Genomic DNA, 25,603 nt, shown 5'->3' with positions numbered 1-25,603 from the left:
GAATTGCTCACTAGTCCAAGTTAAAAAATTATTTTTGAACTTTCACATTAGAAATGTCGGCTTCAAATTTGAAAAGCTAAGGTGAGAAGATGCAAGGAATGGAAGATGAGGTTTCCCATTTGTGTTCGTCTTTGATCTTTCATGTTAGAAAGTTCAATGGACTCTCAAAGGACCCAAAAAAGAGATCGAGGGAAATCATATTACACAAAAACGACATTCGAAATGAGCCAACAAACAAAACATAGAAGCATGGAAAAAAAAAAAAGTCAAGCGAAAATTCCTCAAATTTTTTTTATCACTTAAAGGGTTGGGTTTAGAAACCTATAGTGATATGCTCGTGCTTTATGGCAAGTTAATAAAAATTCACAAAACTAATAACTTTATCAAGTATGATATAATAAAATGTTATAAATTAAAATATATATACAAATGATTAGCATAAAATTTGAGTAATTATTTTTAATAGATATAACATAAATCAATAATGCCCCTAATTAATTATTTTTCTTCCTAAGACTTAATTAAATAGATCTTATATAACGAGTCAAGGCTTACGAAAAAAGAATTAAACAAATACATTAATGATTTTAAGTAATTTAATGAAAAGCAAAAAAATGCTTAATAATATTTGGAAAACAGGTACGTGCATTCTAATAAATGTAATATTTTTCTATTCCACATAACCTTAAAATTTAAAGTAAATTTATTAACTTGTACCCTTTACAAACTTTGGATAAATTGATATTCACTCCTTCATAAAATGGGTTAATATCAAATTTGTACCCGCTTGATCCTTACTAGCTAACTCTGTTGATCTTTCATCCTAAGAGGAAGAGAAAATTCTTCTCTCATTTGATAAAGGAATATATTGGGAATAGACATTTGTTTAATAAACTTATTTATAAAGATACTTGATCTGTTGATTTATTTTGGTATCATAAGAAAGATAATGCTTTTAGGAAAAATAACCTTCCTTTAAGGAGATTTTTTTTTCTCTATGTAAATACTATTAAAAATGAAATGCATCCTAATATGATTAGAAATTAAGAAAATAAAATGTTGATCATTTAAAAAATTAAAATTTTGTTCATCGCTTCCCTATTTATTTTTTTTTTCTCAACTTTTTAATAATAAACATAAAAGAATGCATATATATACACTTAAACTTTTTTTTTTTTCCAGTTTTAAATAGAACATGCATACAAAACTAAAAAATATAACATGAAGATGTGAAAAACAGAAACAGACCATTTGATTTTTAATATGAAGTAAGGGCGTAGCTTTTTTTTGTTTAATTGTTTCTTAAAAAAAAAAAAAAAAGCAGATGTGTATTTGTACAAAATAAAGTTTTGTTTTTTTTTTTTTGGGGGGGACCAAGGAAATATAGAGAGTGGGAAGGGAATTCCAAGGAAAGAAGCAAACTAAAACATGTGGAATCTTCTATCCTGATAAAGTTATAATGTCCACGGGAATGCAGTTAAATCACTTGCATGCCCAAGTACGGTGTAAATTACATGAAGTAAATTCAGTAACAACATTTACATCCCAAACATACATATTCAATGCCCCGCTTGAACATTGGTATGGCACAAATCAATCCTTTGATGGTAGGGCTTCACACAAGATACACGTACCTGAGGCCCTGAACAAGAGCTGGCTGGGCTGCACCTGAAACCCCACTGTCTCACAGGGAGAAAGGTATCCCTTTCCCGACCCCCCAATACTAATTTTCAAAGACCATCTCCCAAACCAGCACAAGCCTGCTCAGGAAATGAGAAGCTGATTAAGCCCATATGATTCTGCATATACCACATCACTGCAAACCGTAATTTTCGAATTGGAGCACCTAATTTCGGCATTCTGAAGAGTAAAACCATGGATAATGGGCAATGGGAATCCTTTCCCAAGGCGTGAGTTTGCATATGGCAAGAAAACGGTTTCAATGATAGTCCACATCACTGGCTGCAAAACAAGTTGTGCATAACTTATCAGGAGTTGAAAAAGAAATATTTGAAGTGGTCTTTTTCTCCATCCATATAATGGAGGTGGATAAGAAAATCACAGCTTACAAAAGACCAACCAAGTTCACAAATGATCAGGACAATTCTACAAACAACAATTAGAGAGCAGAGTCCAGTAAGATGGTATTGGCCACAGCTAATGTAGTGACACCATCAATTTATTAATTTTCCATGCTGTGCTGTCCTTTGTAAACATCTTTTATCTACTAGATAAAAAATAGGTTGAAGCAAACATGGGGAAATATTATAATGGCTTTGAATCAATGACCTAAAGTCTGTGCTAACACCAGGAGATGCCTCATGTTTAAAATGACATGAACGCTACTCATTTCCACAATAGAATAGTGTAACACTTCAAGCATATTAAATTTAGAAGATAAATTACAATATGATCTTTAATTCAGTTTGGCAATGTTCTGTACTAGACGGGCATATCACAGAGATGGTTACTTAAAAACATTCTGCCACTCAGGGTTGAACCTCAAAAAGTTAGATGCTTTTTCTCTATGGTGGAGGAAATGATTGCTACTTTGTGCAGAGAATCTAGTCCCCAAACAAAATGTCTACATGCACCTCATTCATCTCATTTATATATCTTGTTCAAATTAAAACAACAATATAAAATCACCACTACCATAATGGTACGGTTCCATTAACCAATATTATATAAATTTTGTAGTCTTTGCACCTGGAACCTAAGGTGACTATATTCAGACACAGTCAAAAGGTGAAGGACCATCTGAGAGTCCTGTCCAATTATCTTTTTGTTAGGATACATGTCCAATTATCTTTAGTTATCAATAACAAATGATGCCTGGGGTAGAAACAACATCCTGCAGGTCACCAATTACCCAAACTTTTAAACTAGTGAAAGAGTGTTTCATTAAAAGCCTTTTGAACTTATGATCCCGCTGTATAGAACACTGTAGACATACATAGAAATCTATTCATTATCTGACACTAATATCACATAGAAACAAAATGGGAACATAGTGAAACAAGCTCCCATGAAACGCGCACACATGCACAAACAAACTTTAGTTTGGGGAAGCAACTGAAAGAGCATGATGACATTAAGAAATGTTATCAGACATAAAACATACCTGTATTAGATACATGCGCAGGTTTCCAATTTTGCTCCACTTCAATGACATTGTGAAGTCATCCAATTTCACATTGCCAACAAGGTTATTCCTTTGAATTTTAACTGAACCCCACGCATGGATGACCTATGCCATTAAGGAATGTTCACAAAATGAAAAACACGAAGGGGAAAAAAAAAAAGAAAAGAAAAATAAGAAAAGAGGACAATGTGATTCACATTAGAATTTTGAGGAACCAAGTGTGTGAAGAAAGGAAAGAAAAAGATATCATTTACTACTACATCTCTGTCAATGTTCTAAAAGATGCAATTGAGACTCCCCTAAGACGAGGGGTGCCTAAAATGCCCCAAGGCATAGTATTAAATATTGAACTCCTGAAAGGCAAACATATAATTTAGCAAGGCGCATTAGCACAAAAGGTGCACTTTCTGTGCTTTTATAGTTGAAGCATACGCATTTTGGTTTGTGATATTTTAGTCAAATTTGGTTAGTAAACCGAGGATGGAAAAATGCAATAAGATGTATATATGAAAATACTAAGACTATAATCTGAGTAAATCTTTAAACTCTTGAACCTAGACCCTTCCAAAGCAATTGAGAGTTGCTTCTTGGATGATGAACACAGTTTGAAATATATATTGTCACATAATCTCTTGGCATGGTTTACATGAATTGAATTTAGGTTTGTATGCTCAGAATTGCCAACAAGTAGATTAAAAATCATATTTGATTTTTTTCAACTTTTATTTACAATTTTTAATTTTGCCTTTTTTTTTGGATACACAAGTAATTTATTTATTATGTTTATATGGAAATAAAAGAACTCCCAATAGAATTACAGCTTGCCTGATTAGGATTAAAACAGCTCTCACTACACCTTCGCCTTTTAAAAAGTCAATAACTATAGGTAAAATGTATAAAATGAGAAAAAACTGAAAACACCTCTTAGATGTGCAAAATTTAAGATTTACAACACAGATACAATTTGTATAGATCTTCATCCCACAAATAATGTTAAGATTATAAAAGGCATCATATACAAGTACTTCAGATGGAGACAATTTTATCTTGTTTCAGGTCAGGAATTGTTTTGTAAGCTTTTTTCTTGGGCTGTATTGAATAATTTGTGGTTTCATGCTTCTGCTGGAACAAAAGACAGCTACCCAATAAAGAAATATGTAGAAATTATATAGATCAGAGACATATCAGCCACAATAAAACGTCATTACATTATGTTTTAGGCCATAGGGACCACTCACACGGGAGAAAAATAGAACTAGTAATCACAATAGAAAGAATTTAGGAGGTTTGACAATAGGCCTACATCCATGTGCAATTGAACTCAAAGTTCACAATCAAACAAAGATGAAGGGAAAGGTGATGTTATATATATGTAACACATTTTGAACTCAAAGTTGCACTGCATTTTGTCCAAAACCATGCAAATCCAAATCCAAGGCCTCTCCCAAACATAGGGTGTGTATAATTTGTTAGAATTTATTTATTTAAAAGGTGGTAAGCAATTAAAATTCTGAAATTTGTTTATTAATATTGAACATAAAAATATATATAAAATTGTGAAGTTAATAAATAAATCTTGGTGATATAGGAAAATATTATAGATCTTATAGTTAATTTATAACTATAATTATATATAACAAACAAATATATGTAATTAATATACAACTAACTATAATTATTTATTTTCTATCTACTTTCTAACATCAGAAAATATTACCGGTCAACATTAGAAACATTTTTTTTTTATCAAACTTTAAAATAAAAATAAAAAAATTAACTAATTTCACGAGCAAATTAAGTGAAAACAAAAACTCCTAGAGAATTTTGATACTCCATCTGTGACTATCCTTCAATGTCAAAACCTAAAATTAAAATTTGAAACTTACCCTCCATGAATTATTCATTCAAAAATTAAAATACCTTGCCTGTCTTAAAACTCATACTATAACAACCTATTTAGCCTTCTTTGTTTATTACTGATGATCTCTCATGCCTAATCAGTCATTATGCAACAACATTACTCGTAGTCGAAGCTTCATTGACGAAAGCTCAAATTCCTAATGTTTTGATCGTTTGCCCTCAGCAACCTCAAACCCCACTTGGTCTTCTTTGACTTTACCCATTGGTTGCAAGCAATGGCTCGTAGGCTCGACGTCAAGGCTGTACACTATTGCATCATCAATTATGCCACCATCGTTTTTTTTTTTTTTTAAACATACAGAAGTTCTTTAAATGTCTTAATTTTCATGTCTCCATTTTACACCTATTACTACTCCAATAATTATTTTTTCAAAATTATAAAAAATTTTAAATATACAGAAGTTCTTTAAATGTCTTAAATTTCATGTCTCCATTTTACACCTATTACTACTCCAATAAATTAATGTTTTTATCTGGTCCCTCCAACCATAAAGTCCTAACTTCCTGCTATCAAGATGAAGAAAAATCAACAAAAAAACTTAACACTTCTCTTTCAACTTGTGAAAACCCACATTCTAACCCAAGAAAGGAAAAATGGAGGAAGAAAAACCAAAGGTGAACAACTTACAAGACTCACTTTTTTTTACTTGAATTTACACTCCACAAATGCAGTCTTACAAGGCCATGAGACACCTTGCCCTTTTTATTGGCCTAACATTTAACAGTCAATCACCCATTCAATGACCCAAGAAATAGAATCTATGCATTTTGACCAAGGCCGAGCCAAGGCTTTGAAAATATCAAATGATTCTAGCATACTTGGGAAGATGGCTATGCACGTTGTCATATGGGGATAAGCTTTGAAAATATCTTGCACCACTGTTCATCAAGGCCTTGCTAACAAATCCATACAAGCTCACGATGCATATCTGGCCATAGAGCTTAGAAAAACCTCCGAAAGATACTTCAACTATGCATTAAAAGCTCCCAAGATCATGCAATTGGTTCATTACACAAGATCAAAAGAAGTTGAAAGAGTATCCTTAATAAAGGAAAAGCCGAGTCTTTTCCCAGCTTGCAATCGACACAAGTGGAAATCTCAATGTTAGGTACAAACCCCGACACAAAAAAGTGGACCTTCCCCCTCCAAAAGGGCCTCCCCCATGCTGCTTCATTGTTGTTGTTAAAGATGCTCCCCAATATTTCCTCTCCTTTACCTATCTTCCTCACCAAAACCGAGTAAATCTATGATGAGTGTAGCCATTCCTAGAAGAATTACACCTACTCATAATTTCCTCTAGTTTAGTGCCAAATCAACCCCACTCCCCTATCGGTAACTGCCTCACTGTTTTACTTTTTTGAATTCAACTGGTCCAATATCACATATGGGTGAGACAAACCCAACATTATGAGTAAGGATATAAAAAAGCATAAACACTTCCAATCACATAGATGTAACATATTTTTTGGGCGTTTTCTTGGGTGGGTGTAGGTGAGGAAATGTTGCTTAACCAAAATATGTTTCTATGATGTCACGGGAAAGTTTGGCCAGGCTCAAAATACCCAAGGACGTTTGTAGTGCTTGCCCCTTCGGTGAAAGTCATCACACACTTGTAACATAACTTATTTCTATTTTATGCATGGGGCGGCATGATTTAAGACATTTTCATAATTTCCTCATGCCAAAAAAGAACTGGCAAACCAATGAATATGTCTATTGACCCTAACAATAAATTAATGCCAAATGAGAGTGAGTTATCAGCTAATGATACTACAGACTAGCTAGAAACTTGAATTGTATTGCAATTACCATACCAGATATTTCTTTCGCAACTGGTGTTGTTCATCAATTTTGAACTCTCTTCAAACTATTCACACTAATGTTCTCATCAAAATTTTGAGATACCTCAAAGGTGCACCTGTTAGACGTCTTCTATACCGTGATCATGCTTATACTCTTAAAGTTGACTCATCCTATTTGAGAAAGCTTTTGCAGAAGCTTATCAAGACCACTTGCATTAAATCCAAGTACAAAATAGCTGATTTGTTTACCAAGTCATCGTGGGGTGCCTAAGATAAGTTTATTTGTAAGGAGCAAGAAGCATACAGCATATATGCTCAACCATTTTCCCTTTGTAGTGAAGCAATCTTTAGCAAGAACACACAGGATGATTAGGCTTGCCAAAGCATTGAGATCAGCAACAAACTCATTCAAAGGCACAAGATCTTTCCACCAGTGATGCAGCCCTAGTGAGCCAAGGCATATGTGGCACTTCTAAAAGTATCCTTGAGGAGCGTTACGAACATTGTACAACATTGGTGGGAAAATAGCCATGGTTACTTAAGTTGCTCCTCCTTAAGTGGAAAATCATTATACCCTTGCAATGTATTATCTTTCTATTTTTGTAAATGGGGGTAGTATGATCCCCAGATATCTTGATGTTTACTGCCGGATTTCTAGGGAATAAATTAGGAAATTCTTTTTTTTGCAAATAAAATCTGAAATTAATATTTCAGATTCTAGTAGTTTCTTTTTCCTATTTTCTACCCTAAAGATCTGCTGATTTGATCTACTGATTTTGTGGCCTTCCTAATTTGGTGGCCTTCCTCTACTAAAATGTTGTAATTGTGTCTCTTGAAATTTAATAAGAATGGTTATTCTTCTTCTCAGAAAACCTTCATAGTATCAGAGCCTTGTGCTCTTTTTCTATTTTGTTCTTTCTTCTAACGATGTCGTATAAGTTGGCGATGACTAGCACCAAAAGAAATCCTATTGGCTCTTCCGGTACTTCTGAAACTATTCCGCCTAATCCCACTATTCCTCCAAAGCTTGTATTTGCTGATTACTATTCCCAGAATTCAGCCCTTTTTCTCACTGTTACAAAACTCAATGGACACAACTATCTCGAGTGGGCTTAGTTCGTAAAATTGGCAATTGATGGTAGAGGCAAAATGGGGCATTTGACAGGCGAAATATCTAAACCTACTGCTGGTGACCCTAATCTAAAAAAATGGCAGTTCGAAAATTCTCTTATTATTGCTTGGCTCATCAATTCCATGGAACCTGCCATCGGTAAACCTCACCTATTATTTCCCACTGCTAAAGATGTCTGGGAGGCCGTTCGAGATCTTTATTCGAACCTGGAGAATTCTTCTCAAATATTTGAGTTGAAAACTTGACTCTGGAGATCCAAGCAGAATGATAACGATGTTACTACTTATTACAACGAATCAGTAACGTTATGACAGGAACTTGATCAGTGTAATGATGATGTTTGGGAGAATTCGAATGACCACACTCGCCACAAGAAGAGACAGGAAAACGATAGGGTTTACATGTTTTTAGCCGACCTTAATCGAAGTTTGGACAAGGTCCGAGCCTGCATTCTCGGCAGGAAGCCATTGCCCTCTATTCGGGAAGTTTTTTCTGAAGTTAGGCATGAGGAATCAAGGAGAAAAATCATGCTGCGCAACACCGAACCTGCTTTCAACCTAGAACCTGAGAGCTTTGCTCTTGTGTCAATAGGTGTTGATTCTGTCAACGAAGAGCGTAAGAAACCGTGGTGCGAGCATTGCAAAAAACTGTGGCATACGAAGGAGAAGTGTTGGAAGCTTCATGGTAAACCAGAAAACTGGAAGCCAAAATCCAAACATGACAGTCATGTCTACCAAGCCACTGCTGATGACTGAAGAGACTCGAGAGCCTTCTACCAGCTCAGATGCAATCCCTTTTACCAAGGAGCAATTAGAGCACCTATACAAATTGTTTCAATCTCCAAAAATGTCCTTAACTCCATCTTGTTCTTTGGTACAGAAGGGTCACTCTCTTGCTACTGTGTTTTTAGGTGTTATTCCTAACTCTGTTCATTCTTGGATAATTGATTCTGGCACAACTCATCATATGACTGGTTGCTCCAAATTGTTCTCATCCTATAGTCCGTGGCGGGCAATAAAAAGGTCAAAATTGCAGATGATTCACTTTAGGTAATTGCCAGGATAGGAACTATCAAACTCACTTCGTTGTTAACTTTCCATGATGTGCTCCACGTTCCCAATTTGTCTTGCAATGTGTTGTCCATTAGTAAAATTACCTCATCATCAATGTCAAGCTAATTCATACTCTTTTTATTGTGAGTTTTAGGAATTGACCACAGTGAGGATGATTGGCAATGCTAAGGAAAAAGATGGACTCTATTATTTTGACGATGGACCTAACTCGAGTAGACAACGTCAAAGTACTTGCTTAAATTTTCTTTATGTATTCAAAGATAATGATATCATGTTATGTTCATTATAGGTTAGGCCATCTTAGTTTTCAATATTTAAAATACTTGTTTCCCAATTTATTTTGGAAAAAAAGTCTTATCTTCTTTTCAATGTGAAGTTTGTCAATTTGCTAAACATCATCATGCATCCTTTTCCACCCAACCCTATAAACCAACTACACCATTTGCTGTGATTCATAGTGATATCTGGGGCCCATGTAGAACATCTACGTATTCTGGCAAAAATTGGTTTGTGACCTTTATTGATGATCACACGAGATTAAGTTGGGTTTATTTGATAAAGGAAAAACCTGAAGTGGTAACAATTTTCAAAAATTTTTACACCATGGTACAAACACAATTTCAAAAAAATATTCAAATATTGCGGAGTGATAATGGTCGAGAATATTTCAAAAACATTTTGGCCCAATTTTTTCTTGAAAAAGGAACTGTTCATCAAAGCTCTTGTGTTGACACTCCGCAACAAAATGGTTTGGTTAAAAGAAAAAACAAACACTTATTGGAAGTAGCTTAGGCATTGCTTTTTACCAATCAGGTACCTAAATATCTTTGGGGTGAAGCCGTTCTTACTGCTACATATCTCATAAATAGAACGCCTAATAAGGTTTTAAGCTTTGAAACACCTTTTGATGTTTTTCATAAGTTTTATCCAACAAATCGACTTTCTTCTTCTTTACCACTAAAGATATTTGGTTGTACCGCTTTTGTTCATATTCATGGTCATAATCAAGGAAAACTTGAACCCCAAGCCACAAAAAGTGTGTTTGTTGGTCATGCTCTCACTCAAAAGGGGTATAAATGTTTTGAACCCATTTCCAAAAAAATGTTTGCTACCATGGATGTTACATTCATTGAATTACATCCCTATTTTATGCCTCATCTTCACGGGGGGAGCCAAAACAAAGATTGGGATTTTTTCCAAACTAAAGACTCGCAAAATGATCCTTCTCCAACTTTGATTATTCAACCTGAAAACCCAAGCTTTATTATACTAGGAGAAAGCGAGTCAAGCTTTTTAGATAATGAAAAGGTAGGTCTTCCTACAGAGCCATCTCATGATGTTCATGATCCTATAATGACTAACAAAGGAGGAAAAAAAAAAAAAAACACCACAGCGTTGGTACCATTGACATTGTCTACTCGCGACAAAGGACAACTTGAAAGAAAGGGTCTTCCAATCCTTTACACTGTCTAAAATCCGTAAACCCTCCATGTAATGTCCTCACTGAGCCTTTATCTCATGTTCAATCCATTTCATCTTCGAGTTCTGAGCCCTCCACATCTGAACCTAAGTCTAGTTCCAATCCTGAATTTGATGATTCTGAACTTCCCATTGCTGTCTGGAAGAGTGTGAGGTCTTGCACCCAACATCTATTGTCCAATTTTGTGTCATATGAAAATCTCTTGCCTGTTTTTCGTGTTTCTACCTTATAATTGTCTTGTATGGAGATTCCTAATACTATGCAGGATGCTCTGAAAGTTCCTGAGTTGAAGGAGGCTGTCTTCGAGGAGATGAAAGCTCTGGAAAAAAATGGCACATGGGAGTTAGTTGATCTACCAAGAGGAAAGACAATTGTAGGGTGCAAATGGGTGTTTAAAGTCAAGTATAAATATGATGGTTCTCTAGAACGGTATAAAGCTCGATTGGTTGCCAAGGGATTCACTCAAACCTATGGCATTGATTACTTGGAGACATTCACCCCATTAGCAAAGCTAAACTTTGTAAGAGCTCTTTTGTCACTTGCAGCTAATCGTGATTGGCTTCTGCAACAGTTGGATGTAAAAAATGCATTTCTCAATGGAGACTTGGAGGAAGAAGTGTACATGGATGCACCTCCAGGATTTGGTGAAAAATTTGGCACAAAGGTGTGTAAACTGAAGAAGTCCTTATACGTGTTAAAACAGTCACCAAGAGCCTAGTTTGAGAAATTCACTCAGTTTGTTAAAAGTTAGGGGTATGCTCAAGGGCAAGGTGATCACACGATGTTTATAAGACATTCACAGGATGGGAAGATGGCGATACTGATTGTGTATGTAGACAATATAATTCTCACTGGAGATGACGTACTTGAGATAAACCGATTGAAGACTTCCCGCTTATCAACATTTGAGATCAACGACTGAGGATCTCTGAGGTATTTCTTTGGAATGGAGGTTGCTCAGTCGGAGAAAGGGATTGTTGTGTCCCAACGGAAGTATGTCCTTGACCTCCTTAAGGAGATTGGAATGAGCGGTTGTAGGCCAGTAGATACTCCAATAGATCCCAATTAGAAACTTGGAGAGACAAGGAAGGTGATCCAGTGAATACAACTCGGTATCAAAAGTTGGTGGGAAAGTTAATTTACTTATCACATACATGGCCCAATATTGCTTTTGCTGTGAGTTTGGTAAGCCAGTTTATGCATTCACCCTACGAGAAACATCTTGAAGCAGTTTATAAGATTCTCAGATAAAAGTACACCAGGCAAGGGTTTACTCTTCCTGAAGACCACATAGCAGAACATAGAGGCATACACTGATGCAAATTGGGCAGGCTCAGTTATTGGCAGGAGATCCACGTCAAGATATTGTACTTATGTTTGGGGAAATATGGTCACATGGCGAAGCAAGAAACAGAATGTGGTTGCAAGGACCAGTGTCGAGGCAGAATATAGGGCTATGTCTAACGGAGTTTGTGAGATGCAATGGCTGAAGAGAATTCTTGTAGAGCTGCGGATGCCGGTTAACATGCCAATGAAGTTTGTATTGTGATGACAAAGTTGCCATAAGTATTGCTCAAAATCCAGTACAACATGATTGCACGAAGCATGTAGAGATTGACAGACACTTCATAAAAGAGAAGATTGATAGTGGAGCTGTTTGCATGCCTTTTTGTTCCTACTACTCAACAATTAGCCAATATCTTCACCAAAGGACTTTTCAGACCTAGTTTTGAGCTCTTTGTAAGCAAGTTGGGCATGATAGATATCTATGCTCCAACTTGAGAGAAGAGGTGGGGGGGGGGGGGTTCGGATTTCTAGGGAATAAATTAGGAGATTTTATTTTTTGCAAATAAAATCTGAAATTACTATTTCAGATTCTAGCAGTTTCTATTTCCTACTTTTTAGCTTAGAGATTTGCTGATTTTAATTGCTGATTTTGTGGTGATTTGATTTGCTTATTTTGTGGGCTTCCTAATTTGGTGGCCTCCCTCTACTATTTATCATGTAATTGTGTCTCTTGAAATTTACTAAGAATGGTTATTCTTCTTCTCAAAAAACCTTCATTTACTTACAACAACATACAAATGGCATAACAAGCTCTTTATTGACAGTGGTTAGTTGATAGAATTAACTGGCTCACCTACAAAGGAATGTTTTTTAGTAACGTAACTCCAGTGCTCACCCCATTGTTCTATAGCATAACTAATATAATCAGTTGCCCGTTTTCATCTGAACTTTTGTCTTAATTGTGCATCCACAGTAGTTTTCACATTCAAAATACATTGTAGATTGTGCTAGTACACCTTTTTTTTTTTTTGTGGATTTGTTTGTGGGTTTAGCTATACTCCCTTGGCTTGCTTGCTATCTGCAAGGAGACAACAAGCACCACACATTGTGCAAGCTGATCACCTGCAATGTGACTAGTAGCAATACATTGTTGCATTAGAAAAAATAGGAAGTTTGTTACACAGTACTACAATATGCAAAAGAATGTCCTATCATATCAGACCAATTACTTATTTAGTGCTACATCAATTTAGATGGTTGATCTTGCTTTGTCACCAAACTATGATATCATGCATTTCCCAACACGTCTAAGAAAAAGTTCCAATTTTCACCTTGCTAATGAAACTACTAGATGATTCATTTATCCCAAATAAGTAACATTTCATAAGTGCTCTTGGAAATCCTAATCCAAACAAAAACATATCAATTGGAAAAATTTACTGCTCTCCTCTACATTGTAACAAGCAAAGGTTTCGCACCCATAAATTTGCAATGCCAAACTCTTAGTTTTCCCCCTTACTTTCCCATGGATTTATAGCATGGTGATGTTTTGTCATCCAATAAAGCAATCATCCTAAGTTTGTTAGGCATTAAAAGAAAATCAATCCAGTATAACAGTGAAACTGCAGAGGATAAGAACAGATATGCTTGCTCATCCAACTGTAGGAAAATTTTATTCCTTCATTTTTTTCCCTCTCTTGGAAGAAAAGAGGCCGGGGAGGGGATGGAGATGGTATATGGGAGATGTATTCAAATTATTCAAGTGGGCTAAATAAAGTCCCAGGTTATTATAGTCTGAACTCTAATATTCTATAACTACAAAGTATAAGAATCACATACTCTGCTTGAGCACAATGATCAAATTTCATAAAAATAAAATCAAAAGTGTGTATTTTCCAAGTAGTACTTTGATTTGAGCAATCATGCATGGTAAAAACAGAAACAAGTAAAGCCATTTGTGGAATGCATCCATCATTATCTTTTCATAATAGGGACAAAGCAAAACTGCAGTCAGCGGAGGATTACGTAACAAGAGAGAGAAGATAAAAGAAAAGAACAAAGAACAACAAAAAGTAAAAAGAAAAACTAAGAAAATAGAAACAGAGAGATGAGTAAGACAACTGACTATTGTTATATTTCTGTTTAAAAGCTTACCAATGATATGCATGCAACTGGTATTACTTCACCAGTTTCCAGAACGTCAATGATCAAGTCTGCATACATGGTAGCATCGATTTTATTCTCTGAAACCTTTATGACTGGAGGCGAGGACAAGGAAACATTCATGTTCATATCATCATCTGGGTACTTCTTGTATAATTGGGGAATAATAAATCTCCATCCAGCAGTGTTTAGAAGATTTTGGTCTGGGACTTTATCCACAATCCATTGCATAATTTCTGCCTGACCACACAGGAAAATTTTATGCGATAGAAAAACAGGATTCAAGATCATATAAAGCAAACACTATGAAGGCTTGTTCCTAGGCTCTGTTAATTGATGCCTGCTTAATTACTTCTAAGATGGACCATTATGAAGGTTTGTTTCAATTTTTATACTGGCAAATCCATCATAAATCTACTGAAAAGTAGCATGGTCAATGGATCGGACATACAATATATTATGAGTCATGTTGAATTAAATTTAATCTAATAGAAATTAGCTCTTCTACACACACACAAACACACGCACATATATCATATAATATCATATCGGTCATATATATATATATATATCATATCATATCATATCAGTCATACTAAAGCTCTCATTAGGATCACTGAAAGCAGGCATCATTTCCACATAACTGTAATGGGTCCAGTTCAGCTTTTGGTCATTGATCTAACCTAATAATATTGACTCTTCAAGGATGCCTAGGGTGGCCACGCAATCATCATCAGACAACATCCATATTACATAAACTAAAGACATCCAAAATGCCTGTTCTGGATTATTGTCAGATCCTCAGGTCTGAAATTTTTACCAGATCATTATAAATTGACAGCATTCAATTGAAAAACCTAATATAGTGACAAGCTCATCATAAAACTCTCATGAGATAACTCTACTCCTGCAATAGCCAAAGCTTTTAACATATAGTAGTCCAAAATCATGCCTGTATGACATAATCTCATTTGGTTCACAAACTCAAAAGAGGGGTAATCAATCCAGTAAATTAAATCAACTACAAGATTCGGAACTTACATTGAAGTATAAGAATGACGCAGAGTTAAAAACAGCCTCATCTAATGAAATGCCTAGCATCTTAGAGGGATCTTCACAAGAAACTTCAACATTTGAATTCTTATGGCCATAGCTGGAAACTACAGACTTCTTATTTGCTATGAATAACCCATTGATCTCAAATCCGATGGAAGAATTACTCAATAAAGCATTATTGACAACAGTGACATTCAAAGAAGCAATATTGTCCACTGGGATTTCCTTTGGAAGTCCTTGGAAAAAGGAATCAAGCTTTAAAATTTCCCCTTCAAGATTCTTGGTAATAGCATTTTCTACAGCTGAGCCTATTTGTCCCTCAAAAGCATCCACTAACCTGAAAAATATTAATTAAAAATGATTAAATAGCACAAACATTTTGACACCGATGACAAACTTCCCAGAAAGATGCATAAATTCATGCAAAGCACATGTTATTACCAAAAACAGATAAAATTTTGAACAAGGTGATAAAATCTGTGTGATTAACCAATGGTATTAGTTAATAGTTATTTTAGTCATTTAGTAATATTAGTGTGTTAGTGTTATGTTAATAAGTGAGAATTAGGGTATTGTGGTCATTAGAATGTACTCTGTATATATTATAAATAAATGAAGAGACCTATTGCTGAGTTAGGTCTTCTGTTTTACTCCAATTTCAACATGGTACCAAAGCAAGATCCAACCTAAACCCTACTACCAAACCAAACCTTAAACCCTAACACCAAACCAAACCCTAAACCTAGCCATCCTATGCAAATCAGTCAGTGTAGGAGGATCACTACACTCCTACAGCCCAGAAACAAGTCCAGGGATTGGGGGAGAACTCAGCTGTTGCCGGAAAATTCCCTGAACGTTGCTGCGCTTCTTAAAACCTTCAAAACCCTTCCATATTTCATAAAACCAACCATATAACCAAGAACAGAGCCCTCCGATCTGTAGAAACACAAAACCTCATCACCGGAAACCTCCTCACGTGTGCCCACATGCCGGCCAACTGCTGGCAGAGCTGAACCCATGCACCAGTGTGAGACAATTTCCGACTGCCATTTTCTGCATTTTTCCTGCAGAATGCCTTCATTACTTCCATAGACCATAATATCAAGCTGTTGGGCATGTTTTCTCTTCCTTTTTTTTTTTTTTATCAAAAATCCAAACATTTTCGACCACGCACTTGTGGCGATTTGGTGTTGTTGTTCAGCATTAGTAAAGTCCACTAGTGAATCTCTTGGAGCAGTGGCAGTGTTCATGGTTGATTTGTGGGGCTGTGGCAGTGTTATATTAGGCTGTTGGTGACTTGTCCATGGTTGGCCTAGACCAATGGTTCCTCTTGTTTGACGTTGGTTTAATTTGTGAGTGTTGGAATGGAGTCTATGTTTAACAGTCTAAGGCTGTTAGGCTCTATTTAACAGGGTTAGGAAAATCTGACCACTTGTTCCAATTTGGACTATCTAATGTGAAAAAGATGCTTTGATTGTTTCCCTCTTGTGGAACTCAATGGAACCCCAAATTGAACGGATGTGCATGCATCTGGACACTTGCAAGGAGATCTAGGATTATGTCCAGTTGTTGTTTTCCAGTAACATTACATGTGCACACAATTTATCACTACAGTACTTTCAGTCACAACAAAGAGATAGGAGTGTTGCTAAGTACTTTGCAGAGATGAAACGTATTCATGAGTAGCTCAACTCATAACCCCTAACTGCCGATGTTCTCTAAATGCAGAAGCTGAGGGAGCAGATGACAGTTCTTCGGGTGCTAGTGGGTTTGAACACGAGTTTGAAGCAGTCAGATCTCAGATACTTGGTAGTGCAGAGTTTCCAACATTTGCTGAAGTTTATTCTTGCATCACTTGTGCTTCTCGTGTACACATTCCCCTACCCTTGCACCTAGGTCTGAGAAGATAACCTTTGCCACTTTGGGTGGAGCTCATTGTGGATGAAGAGGTCATACTATTGGTGCAGTGTTGGGAACTCCACGGTCAACCTTTTCGTGTTGCCAATGCAGCCACCACAGACTCCACACCTTCAAGGCCAAGTGGAAGCAACATACTATATCTATGTCAAAGGAACAGTATTCCGAATTCCAACAATATCAGGCGTCTTAGCAAGCTTCTCTTCCCATTGCATCCCTTGTCCAGATCGGTATCCCTACACCATGCCTATCATCCATTACTTCTCATCCTAGCCCTTGGGTTATACATTTTGCAATCACTAATCATATCATAGTTTTATCTAATCTTCTCTACTCTCCAATACCAAAAAAACTTACCTCGTGTTATTCTTGTTGACGGATCCATCATTGCTATTAAGGGAACTGGGGCTGTAAATCCAACTTCCTCTATTTCTCTTTCTTTAGTTTTGTATATTCCCAAGTTTCATTTCAATCTTATCATCAATTAACAAGATTACCAAATCCATGAATTGCTCAGTCACATTCTTTCTTGATTATGTGATCATTTAGGATTTGAAAATGAGGAAGGTGTTTGGCAGAGGGCATGAGGTTGGTGAACTTTATCACTTTGAGTCGTTATCTCCTTTTATCACTTGCACTACAGCTGCCACACCTCTCCAAATCCATTTTCATCTTGGCCATCCTTCATTGGAAAAGTTGAAACTACTAGTTCCTGATTTGAGTCCTGTGTCTAGTCTTGATTGTGAGCCTTGTTAGTTGGGAAAGCATCACTGCATCCCTTTTGCTTCCTGAGTCCATAAATGGGCAGCTAGCCCTTTCATGATAGTTCATTTTTATGTTTGGGGTCCTAGTAGAGTTGTGTCCAAGTTGGGTTTCCGATACTTTGTAACCTTTGTGGACGATTACTCAAGGATGACTTGGCTATATTCTGAGTTATTTCATATATTTTGTGCCTTGTGTTCTAAAATAAAAAACTCAAAATTTGGTCTGCCAATTCAGATACTTCAAAGTGATAATGCTAAATAGTATTTAGTGATAAAATTCCCTACTCCATTCTTTTTCCCGATTCACCTTTATTTGTTTTACCTCCTTGTATAATTGAGTGTGTGTCCTTTATTCATCAACCAACTCCTAGGGTGGGTAAGTTGGATCCTCATGCAATAAAATGTCTTTCTGGGCTACTAATGCACTCAAAAGACATCATTGTTATAGTCCTACTCTGCATTGCTTCTTTGTTTCCGCTGATGTTACCTTATTGAATCTAAACCATAGTACTCTCAGTCCTCGAGTGTTTCTGATCTTAATAAATCTCTTCTTCTACCTTATCTTCCAAATTTTAGTTTGTTGTCCTCACCCAATCATCCACTTGTGTCTCCATGTAGTTTGAGTCCTTCTCATCGCCTAGATCGTCCTAATTTGTAGGTCTATTCACAATGGCGGCTCGAATGGAAGAGAATTCCCTCTAGCTTCTACTACCATGCCTTTGGTTCCCTCACCTGATGATCATATTTCCCTTGACGTTGATCCACCCATTGTTATCTGAAAAGGAAAATACATACGTACACAACATCCCATCTCCAACTTTTTTTTACTATGACTTCTTGTCATCCTCTTATTAGTGCTTTGTTACCACTCTATCATATGTTGCCCTTCCTAAATCTATTTATGAAGCATTATCTCACTTTGAATGGAGGAAGGCAATAGTTGAAGAGATATGTGCATTATAGGGCAATGACACCTGGGAATTGGTCTTTCTTCCACCTAACAAGTTTGTTGTTGGCTGTCGCTAGGTATATAATGTGAAAGTCAACCCTAATGGTTCACTGGCTCCTCTGAAGGCACATCTTGTTGCTAAGGGATAAACTCAGGTGTATGGTTTGGACTATCCACATACTTTTTCCTCAGTTTCCAAACTTACCTCAGTATGTATGTTCATCCCCTTGTCCACCACTTGTCATTTGCCCATGCATCGGTTCAATGTGAAGAATGCTTTCTTGCATGGTGATCTTGAGGAGGAGGTCTATATGGAACAACCACTTGGTTTGTTGCTCAAGGGGAGTTAGGCTTAGTGTGTTGACTTGAGAAGACATTATATGGTTTAAAACAGTTTTCTAGAGCATGCACTAGTCATTTGAATGTTGTAGTACTTGAATTTGACCTTTGACGGTGTGTAGTGGATCACTAGTATTTTATCGTCATACCTCATAGGGTAGGATTCTTCTTATTGTGTATGTAGATGTTATTATAATTACAGGTGATGATGATCATGGTATTTAAAGCCTAAAAAAATTATTGGAATTGGTGTGATCCCAAGAGTGGGGGTGAATTGGACATTTAAAACTTTTTCTCTAATTTAAACAATTACACCGATTCACCACATCTCATATCCCATTCGAAATAAAACATGTATGTAAAGTAAGTGAGCAATGTGTGCATACATACACATGTGCTACATAACAACAAACAACAAAACCAAGCCTTAGTCCCACTAAGTGGGGTCGGCTATATGAATCATTTTCTGCCAATTTATGCGATCATGGACCATTTCTTTTGATAGATTCAAGGATATTAAATCCTTACTCACTATATCTTCCCAAGTTATTTTAGGTCTACCCCTACCCCTTCTACTGCCCCCCACAGTAACTAAGTCATTCTTCCTCACAGGTGCACTATAAGGCCTACGTTGCAAGTGTCCATACCATCTGAGTCGTCCCTCCCTTATCTTATCTTCTATAGGAGCTACACCTAACTTACCACGAATATGTTCATTCCTTAATTTATCTTTCAATGTTATACCACTCATCCATCTAAGCATCCTCATCTCGGCAACTTTTACTTTTTGGATATTATGTTTCTTCATCGCCCAACATTCTGATTTATATAGCATAGTTGGTCTTATAGCTGCCCTATAAAACTTCCCTTTCAATTTTAAGGGTATTCTACGATCACATAGAACACTTGAAGCACTTCTCCATTTTACCCAACCTAACCCTATGCATTACATCATCTTCAATTTCTCCTTCAGCTTGCATAATATATCCAAGGTATCGAAATCTACAAGTGCTATTTATTTCTTCATCATAAAATTTAACTTTGTCTCTAATATTCCTCCTATCATTACTAAAATTACATTTCATATATTCTATTTTATTTCTACTTATCTTAAAGTCTCTAGATTTCAAAGTTTTTCTCCATAATTCTAACTCAACCTCTACTCCATCCCTAGTTTCGTCAATTAATACAATATCATCTGCAAACAACATACACCATGGAACCTCCTTTTGAATACTCTTAGTCAATTGGTCCATCACTAAAGCAAAAAGATAAGGACTCAAAGCAGATCCTTGATGTACACCTATGGTAATTAGAAATTCTCTAGTTTCTCCATCTTTAGTCTTTACACTAGTCATTACTCCATCGTACATATCCTTAATGACATCGGTATACCTACAACATACACCCTTTTTTTCTAAAACCCACCATAGAACTTCCCTAGGTATCCTATCATATGCTTTCTCAAGGTCAATAAATATCATATGCAAGTCCCTCTTCTTTTCCCTAAACTTTTCCATCAATTTTCTTAAAAGATAAATAGCTTCTGTGGTAGATCTCCAAGGCATAAAACCAAATTGATTTTCTGAGATCTTCGTTTCTAACCTTAATCTTTGTTAAACTAATCTTTCTCATAGTTTCATTGTATGACTCATAAATTTAATTCCACGATAGTTATTGCAATTTTGAATATCTCCTTTATTTTTGTATATAGGTATTAAAGTGCTTTTCCTCCATTCGTCTGGCATTTTCTTAATTTTTACAATTGTATTAAATAAATTAGTTAACCATATAATTCCATTATCACCCAAGCATTCCAAACTTCAATTGGGATGTTATCTGGTCCCCCATAGCTTTCCCATTTTTCATCTTTTTTAGTGTAAACTTAACTTCGTTAACTCTAATTTTGCGAATAAATCTTATATTTTTAGTCTTTTCCTCATTTGACAATTCTAAATTTAAGCCTTCTATTTGATTTTTGTTAAACAACTTACTAAAGTAACTTCGCCATCTTTCTCTAATATCTTCGTCCTTAACCAAGACAATATCATCCTCACTTTTTATACATTTTACATTTCCTAAGTCCTTGTTCTTCCTTTCTCTAACTTTAGCAAGTTTAAATATATCTCTTTCCCCTTCTTTTGTACCTAATCTATCATACAAACTATTAAATGATCTATATTTAGCTTCACTAACAGCCCTTTTTGCATCTTTTCTTGCCTCCTTATATTTTTCAAAGTTATCTCTGTTTCTACATTTTTGCCACGTTTTACACCAAATTCTTTTTGTCTTCATGATTTTTTGTACATCTTTATCCCACCACCAACTTTCTTTGCTATTTGAGAATCTTCCCCTTGATTCACATAAAATCTCTTTTGCTATCTTTTTAATAGAACTAGCTAATTTATTCCAAAGAGTATTTGAATCTATCCCATCCTCTAAGGTCCAATCCCCATCTTTGATCATTTTATCTTTAAATTTTATTATATTTTCTCCTTTTAGGTTCTACCATCTAGCTCTCCTACACTGGTTTATTTTATCATTTTTCTTCCATTTTTTAATGCATATATCTAACACTAAGATTCTATGTTGTGTGGTTAGACTTTCACCTGAAATAACTTTACAATCCTTGCATGATAAACGATCTACCCTCCTAGTTAAAAAAAAATCTATTTGACTTCTATTTTATCAACTTTTAAAGGTTATTAAGTGTTCTTTTCTCTTCTTAAAGCAAGTATTCATTATACTAAAATCATATGACATAGCAAAGTCTAAGATCATCTCCCCAGACTCATTTTTGTCTCCATATCCATATCCTCTATGTATCCTCTCATAATTTTTATTATCTCTTCCAATGTGTCCATTCAGATCTCCTCCCATAAATATTTTCTCAGTCCCTGGTATGCCTTGTATAATACTATCCATATCTTCCCAAAATTGTCTCTTAAGATTTTCTACTAAGCCAACTTGAGGAGCATAAGCACTAATGATATTCATTATCTCTTATCCTAATACCATCTTGATTTTTATAATTTCATCCCTTACTCTAGTTACATCCACAACGCTATCTTTTAAGTTTTTGTCTATAATAATGCCTACTCCATTCTTATGTTTTTCTTTTCCAATGTACCAAAGTTTAAATCCTGATTTATTGATTTCTCTAACTTTCTCTCCCACCCACTTAGTTTCTTGAAGGCAAATTATATTAATTCTTCTTCTAATCATTGTATCCACAATTTCCATGCTTTTATCCGTAAGTGTCCCTATATTCCAAGTTGCTAATCTAATCCTAGTTTCCTGAACTAATGTCTTTACCTGCCCACGTCCAAAATGATGCAGGAACACTCGCATATTTGACACCGTACCCGGGCGCCGACACGGTGCATCGCTTCGGGGCGACGACCTAGCCCACCCTCACCCACTTTTCGCTATACCCGGGTGGTTCAAGGGTGCACTTTGGAGAGGTCTCTTATATCAAGATTAGCGTTGCACTTATATTCAAGGATATACTGATGCAGATGGGCTGAATCACTTTCAAACAAAAGTTCCACAACTGGATAATGTATTTTTGTTGGTGGTAATGAGTTTCCTGGAAGAGTAAGAAACAAATCGTAGTGACTGAATTAAGAGTTGAGTCAGAGATGGGGTCATGACTCACACTACATGCAAACTTGTTTGGTTCAAAAAATATGTTGGAAGAATTGGGTCTTCCACATTCTTGGTCTATGGAGTTGATGTGTGATAATCAAGTTGCTCTTCATATTGCCTCCAACCTAGTCTTACATGACAGGACAAAACACATTAAAGTTGATTGTTACTTTGTTCAAGAGAAACTTGAGAAAAAAGCTCATTACCACTACTTATGTGAAGTCCATTATGCGCCTTGCTGATTTGTTTACCAAAGCTTTGGGTGGTAGTCATGTTAAATTTATTTGTAACAAGCTAGGAGCATATGATATTTATGAGCTTGAGAAAGAGTGTTATATTAAGTCATTTAGTATTATTAGAGTGTTAGTGTAATGTTAATAAGTTAGAGTAAGGGTGTTGTAGTTATTAGAATGTACTTGATATATATTATAAATAGAGGAAGAGACCTATTGCTGAGTTACGTCTCTCTGTTTTACTCCAAATTTCAACAGTAATAAGACAGAGCATGGAAAATCATCAGACGCAACATGGCTGCCTAGGGAGCAGTGTAACACAATACAAAATTCCATTGGTTCTAAAGGCTGTGACATCATGCTTCTGTGAATGTCAGTCCATCCCGGAATTGCTTGCAGTGGACAGCAACTAACTGCAGAGTGCAGAGCCAAAAGTCGCCATTACCTAGCTTTGCTGGAACAGTTGGGGTTTTGAACAAAGTATGGACCAGGTATCACTTTCCACTAGCACCAATAGAGAAGCATTTGTGTAAAAGATACTGGTTTAAAGTTCAATGTGAAAGATATTTAACGGTCTTGCCAATCATATATGGACAATCATGTTCTCAAATCTGAACCAAACTACATGGTTCAGGTGTTCCAACTGCTGGAATAAACTTAAATACTGCAAGAAAATGCATACCCTTGATAAAGCCAAGATGCTCCTCCATCCAATTTTATATAGATATTTTTTATATAACACTCGCACTCCTTAAGGAACAGCTTCAGAGTTCCTCCTTGGTTCTCCAAGCCAAGAGTTATTCCCACTTCCATGCCTTCAACCTTACCTAGGAGAAGCATCATCAAATTCCTTTTGATGAAAAACATGCTAAATATACAATTGCAAATATGTATAAAGAAAAAAGCATCATAAATTCGCATATTTAGACAAACTGAAAGCAAGATTTTTTTTTTTTTTAAATCAGTAAGATAATATACTCAGCATAAGTATTTGAAAGAAACTAATTAACTGCAGTGCATCAGATTCCCAGTTCTTGGTTTTGGCAACTAGCTGATCACATTTATAGTGTATCATCTTTTAGTTATCAGTTAACACATGCACACTTTCTAAACCATCTTTTGTTAGAACTTGAAGAGAACTAGCTTGATCTGGACCCAGACTCTGCATACATTTGCTTATCAAAAAAGCAATATCCACATATAAACATAACAACAAATAAAAAGATCCTTCAGACATAAGAGACATGAGAATAAAATATGAACATATCGAATTAATATTCTCCACTGGAAAAATATAAATGTGAAAAAAGTCTATGCATGATGCCTATTTCCTAGTGCATAAATTAAAATGCAAAAATGAGGGGCTTCTTGTTGTGTGGACCAAGCCCTGGGGCAATGGAACCTATCCACAATGGGCAGGTTAAGCACAATCAGATCTTGTGCTGAAAATGCAAAAAATGAGAAGGTGCAACAATCAAGACAGGACAATAACACTGATACAATTTATTGATAAATTGCTTCCATAGCACTTAGCTTGCTTCTCAGGGCCGTTTAGAAGCAGAGGTAGTTCAAACCATCTTGTATAGCAAAGTCGAAGAAACAGCATGATAGCATTTGCAGGAAGGGCAGTGTTCAATGAATGCCAAACAAACTGGTAAATAGTCTTGAGTGGATATTGCTGCTAAAAAGAGGAGTTGATAGCATGCTGGTGTTCAAACAGTGAAAAAAATATTCCTTCAGAATACTTATATGGAATTTTTCCATATTTGGTGCGTGGGTGGGTGGGTAACCATGAAAACTATTTCTAAGAAAAGAAATTTATGCTGCCTTCTGAATTTGAATAGGAAAAGTGCTAATTGAAAGTCTTTTCCTTTTTTTTTTTATATTTAAAATAATCATCTTCTTGTCATTCTATAGATCAGACAAATTGCAAATCTTTACAAGTAAACACCTAACGGAAGGATAAAATTGAGAACAAAAAAAGAGCAAATGTCTAGCGTACTCTGTGTGATATTCTTCCAAAGCTCAGCCAAATGTGATAAATGAAAATGAAAACCAACATAATAATGAAAAAAGCAACAACTAAAGCCAACAAATTATGCAGTGAACATTAAAAAAAAAAAAAAATACAAGAAACGAAACTTGTACCTGAACTGAAGCGTCTCCATGATCCGAAATCGTAACGGGCACAAGCCAAGTGCGATAGTCATAAGACCAACTCATGCTCAAATTGCAGGTGGTGCCGGAAGCAATAATCGAAAGACCCGCATCACCGGGCTCAATGTAAGATGAAGAAACATCGATCTGGTAAATAGTGATTTTGGATAGGACCATGTGAACATTTCCAACAAGTGGGATTTTCACGGTCTTCTGAATTTGGGGCAAGTGGAGCGGAGTGAGTGAAGAAACCGCCTCAGAGATGAGCAAGTCCTTGACAAAATCAAGACCCTTGCGGGATACCAGCAGAGATATGAAGGATTGATCGGTGGAGTAAAGGTGGGTGTGCGAAGGAGTTAGTGCAGAAGCTATGAGGAGTAGAAAAACAATGAATGACATAGGGAAATTTCGAATTTTCAAAAGGAGGAGGAGGAGGAGGAGGAGACAACGACGAAGAAGGAACTGGGAAATTTGAAGGGGACGAGAGGGAGGAGGAGACGAAGAAAAGATCAAAGAAGATAACAGAGTATGGGGTGA

At 36.0% G+C, this 25,603-nt stretch overlaps 1 protein-coding gene across 1 annotated transcript; it reads right to left on the bottom strand.

The window, feature by feature from the left end:
* Positions 1-1,429: 1,429 nt before the first annotated feature.
* LOC131149364 (putative BPI/LBP family protein At1g04970) lies at positions 1,430-25,601 on the bottom strand. The gene is made up of 6 exons (XM_058099752.1): positions 25,058-25,601; positions 23,592-23,731; positions 15,045-15,396; positions 13,995-14,243; positions 3,125-3,250; positions 1,430-1,962 (listed from the first exon to the last, which is right to left on the bottom strand). The coding sequence occupies exons 1-6, from the start codon at positions 25,463-25,465 to the stop codon at positions 1,765-1,767; spliced, it is 1,473 nt and encodes a 490-aa protein (XP_057955735.1). The 5' UTR covers positions 25,466-25,601; the 3' UTR covers positions 1,430-1,764.
* Between the last annotated feature and the right edge of the window lie 2 nt (positions 25,602-25,603).

Source organism: Malania oleifera, chromosome 2 (genome assembly GCF_029873635.1).
Source record: "Malania oleifera isolate guangnan ecotype guangnan chromosome 2, ASM2987363v1, whole genome shotgun sequence".
Taxonomy (NCBI): Eukaryota; Viridiplantae; Streptophyta; class Magnoliopsida; order Santalales; family Ximeniaceae; genus Malania; species Malania oleifera.
This window is presented reverse-complemented; position numbering and strand designations above follow the sequence as displayed.

Bases quoted from the DNA above. Each gene is read 5' to 3' on its own strand.
- LOC131149364 (XM_058099752.1), bottom strand. From the start codon at position 25,465: ATGTCATTCATTGTTTTTCTACTCCTCATAGCTTCTGCACTAACTCCT. The intron at 14,244-15,044 runs GTAAGTTCCGAA...CTGTGTGGTCAG, and splicing joins CGTCATTCTTATACTTCAAT to GCAGAAATTATGCAATGGAT. The intron at 3,251-13,994 runs GTAAGCTTTTAA...TTAATGGCATAG, and splicing joins CAGTTGCATGCATATCATTG to GTCATCCATGCGTGGGGTTC.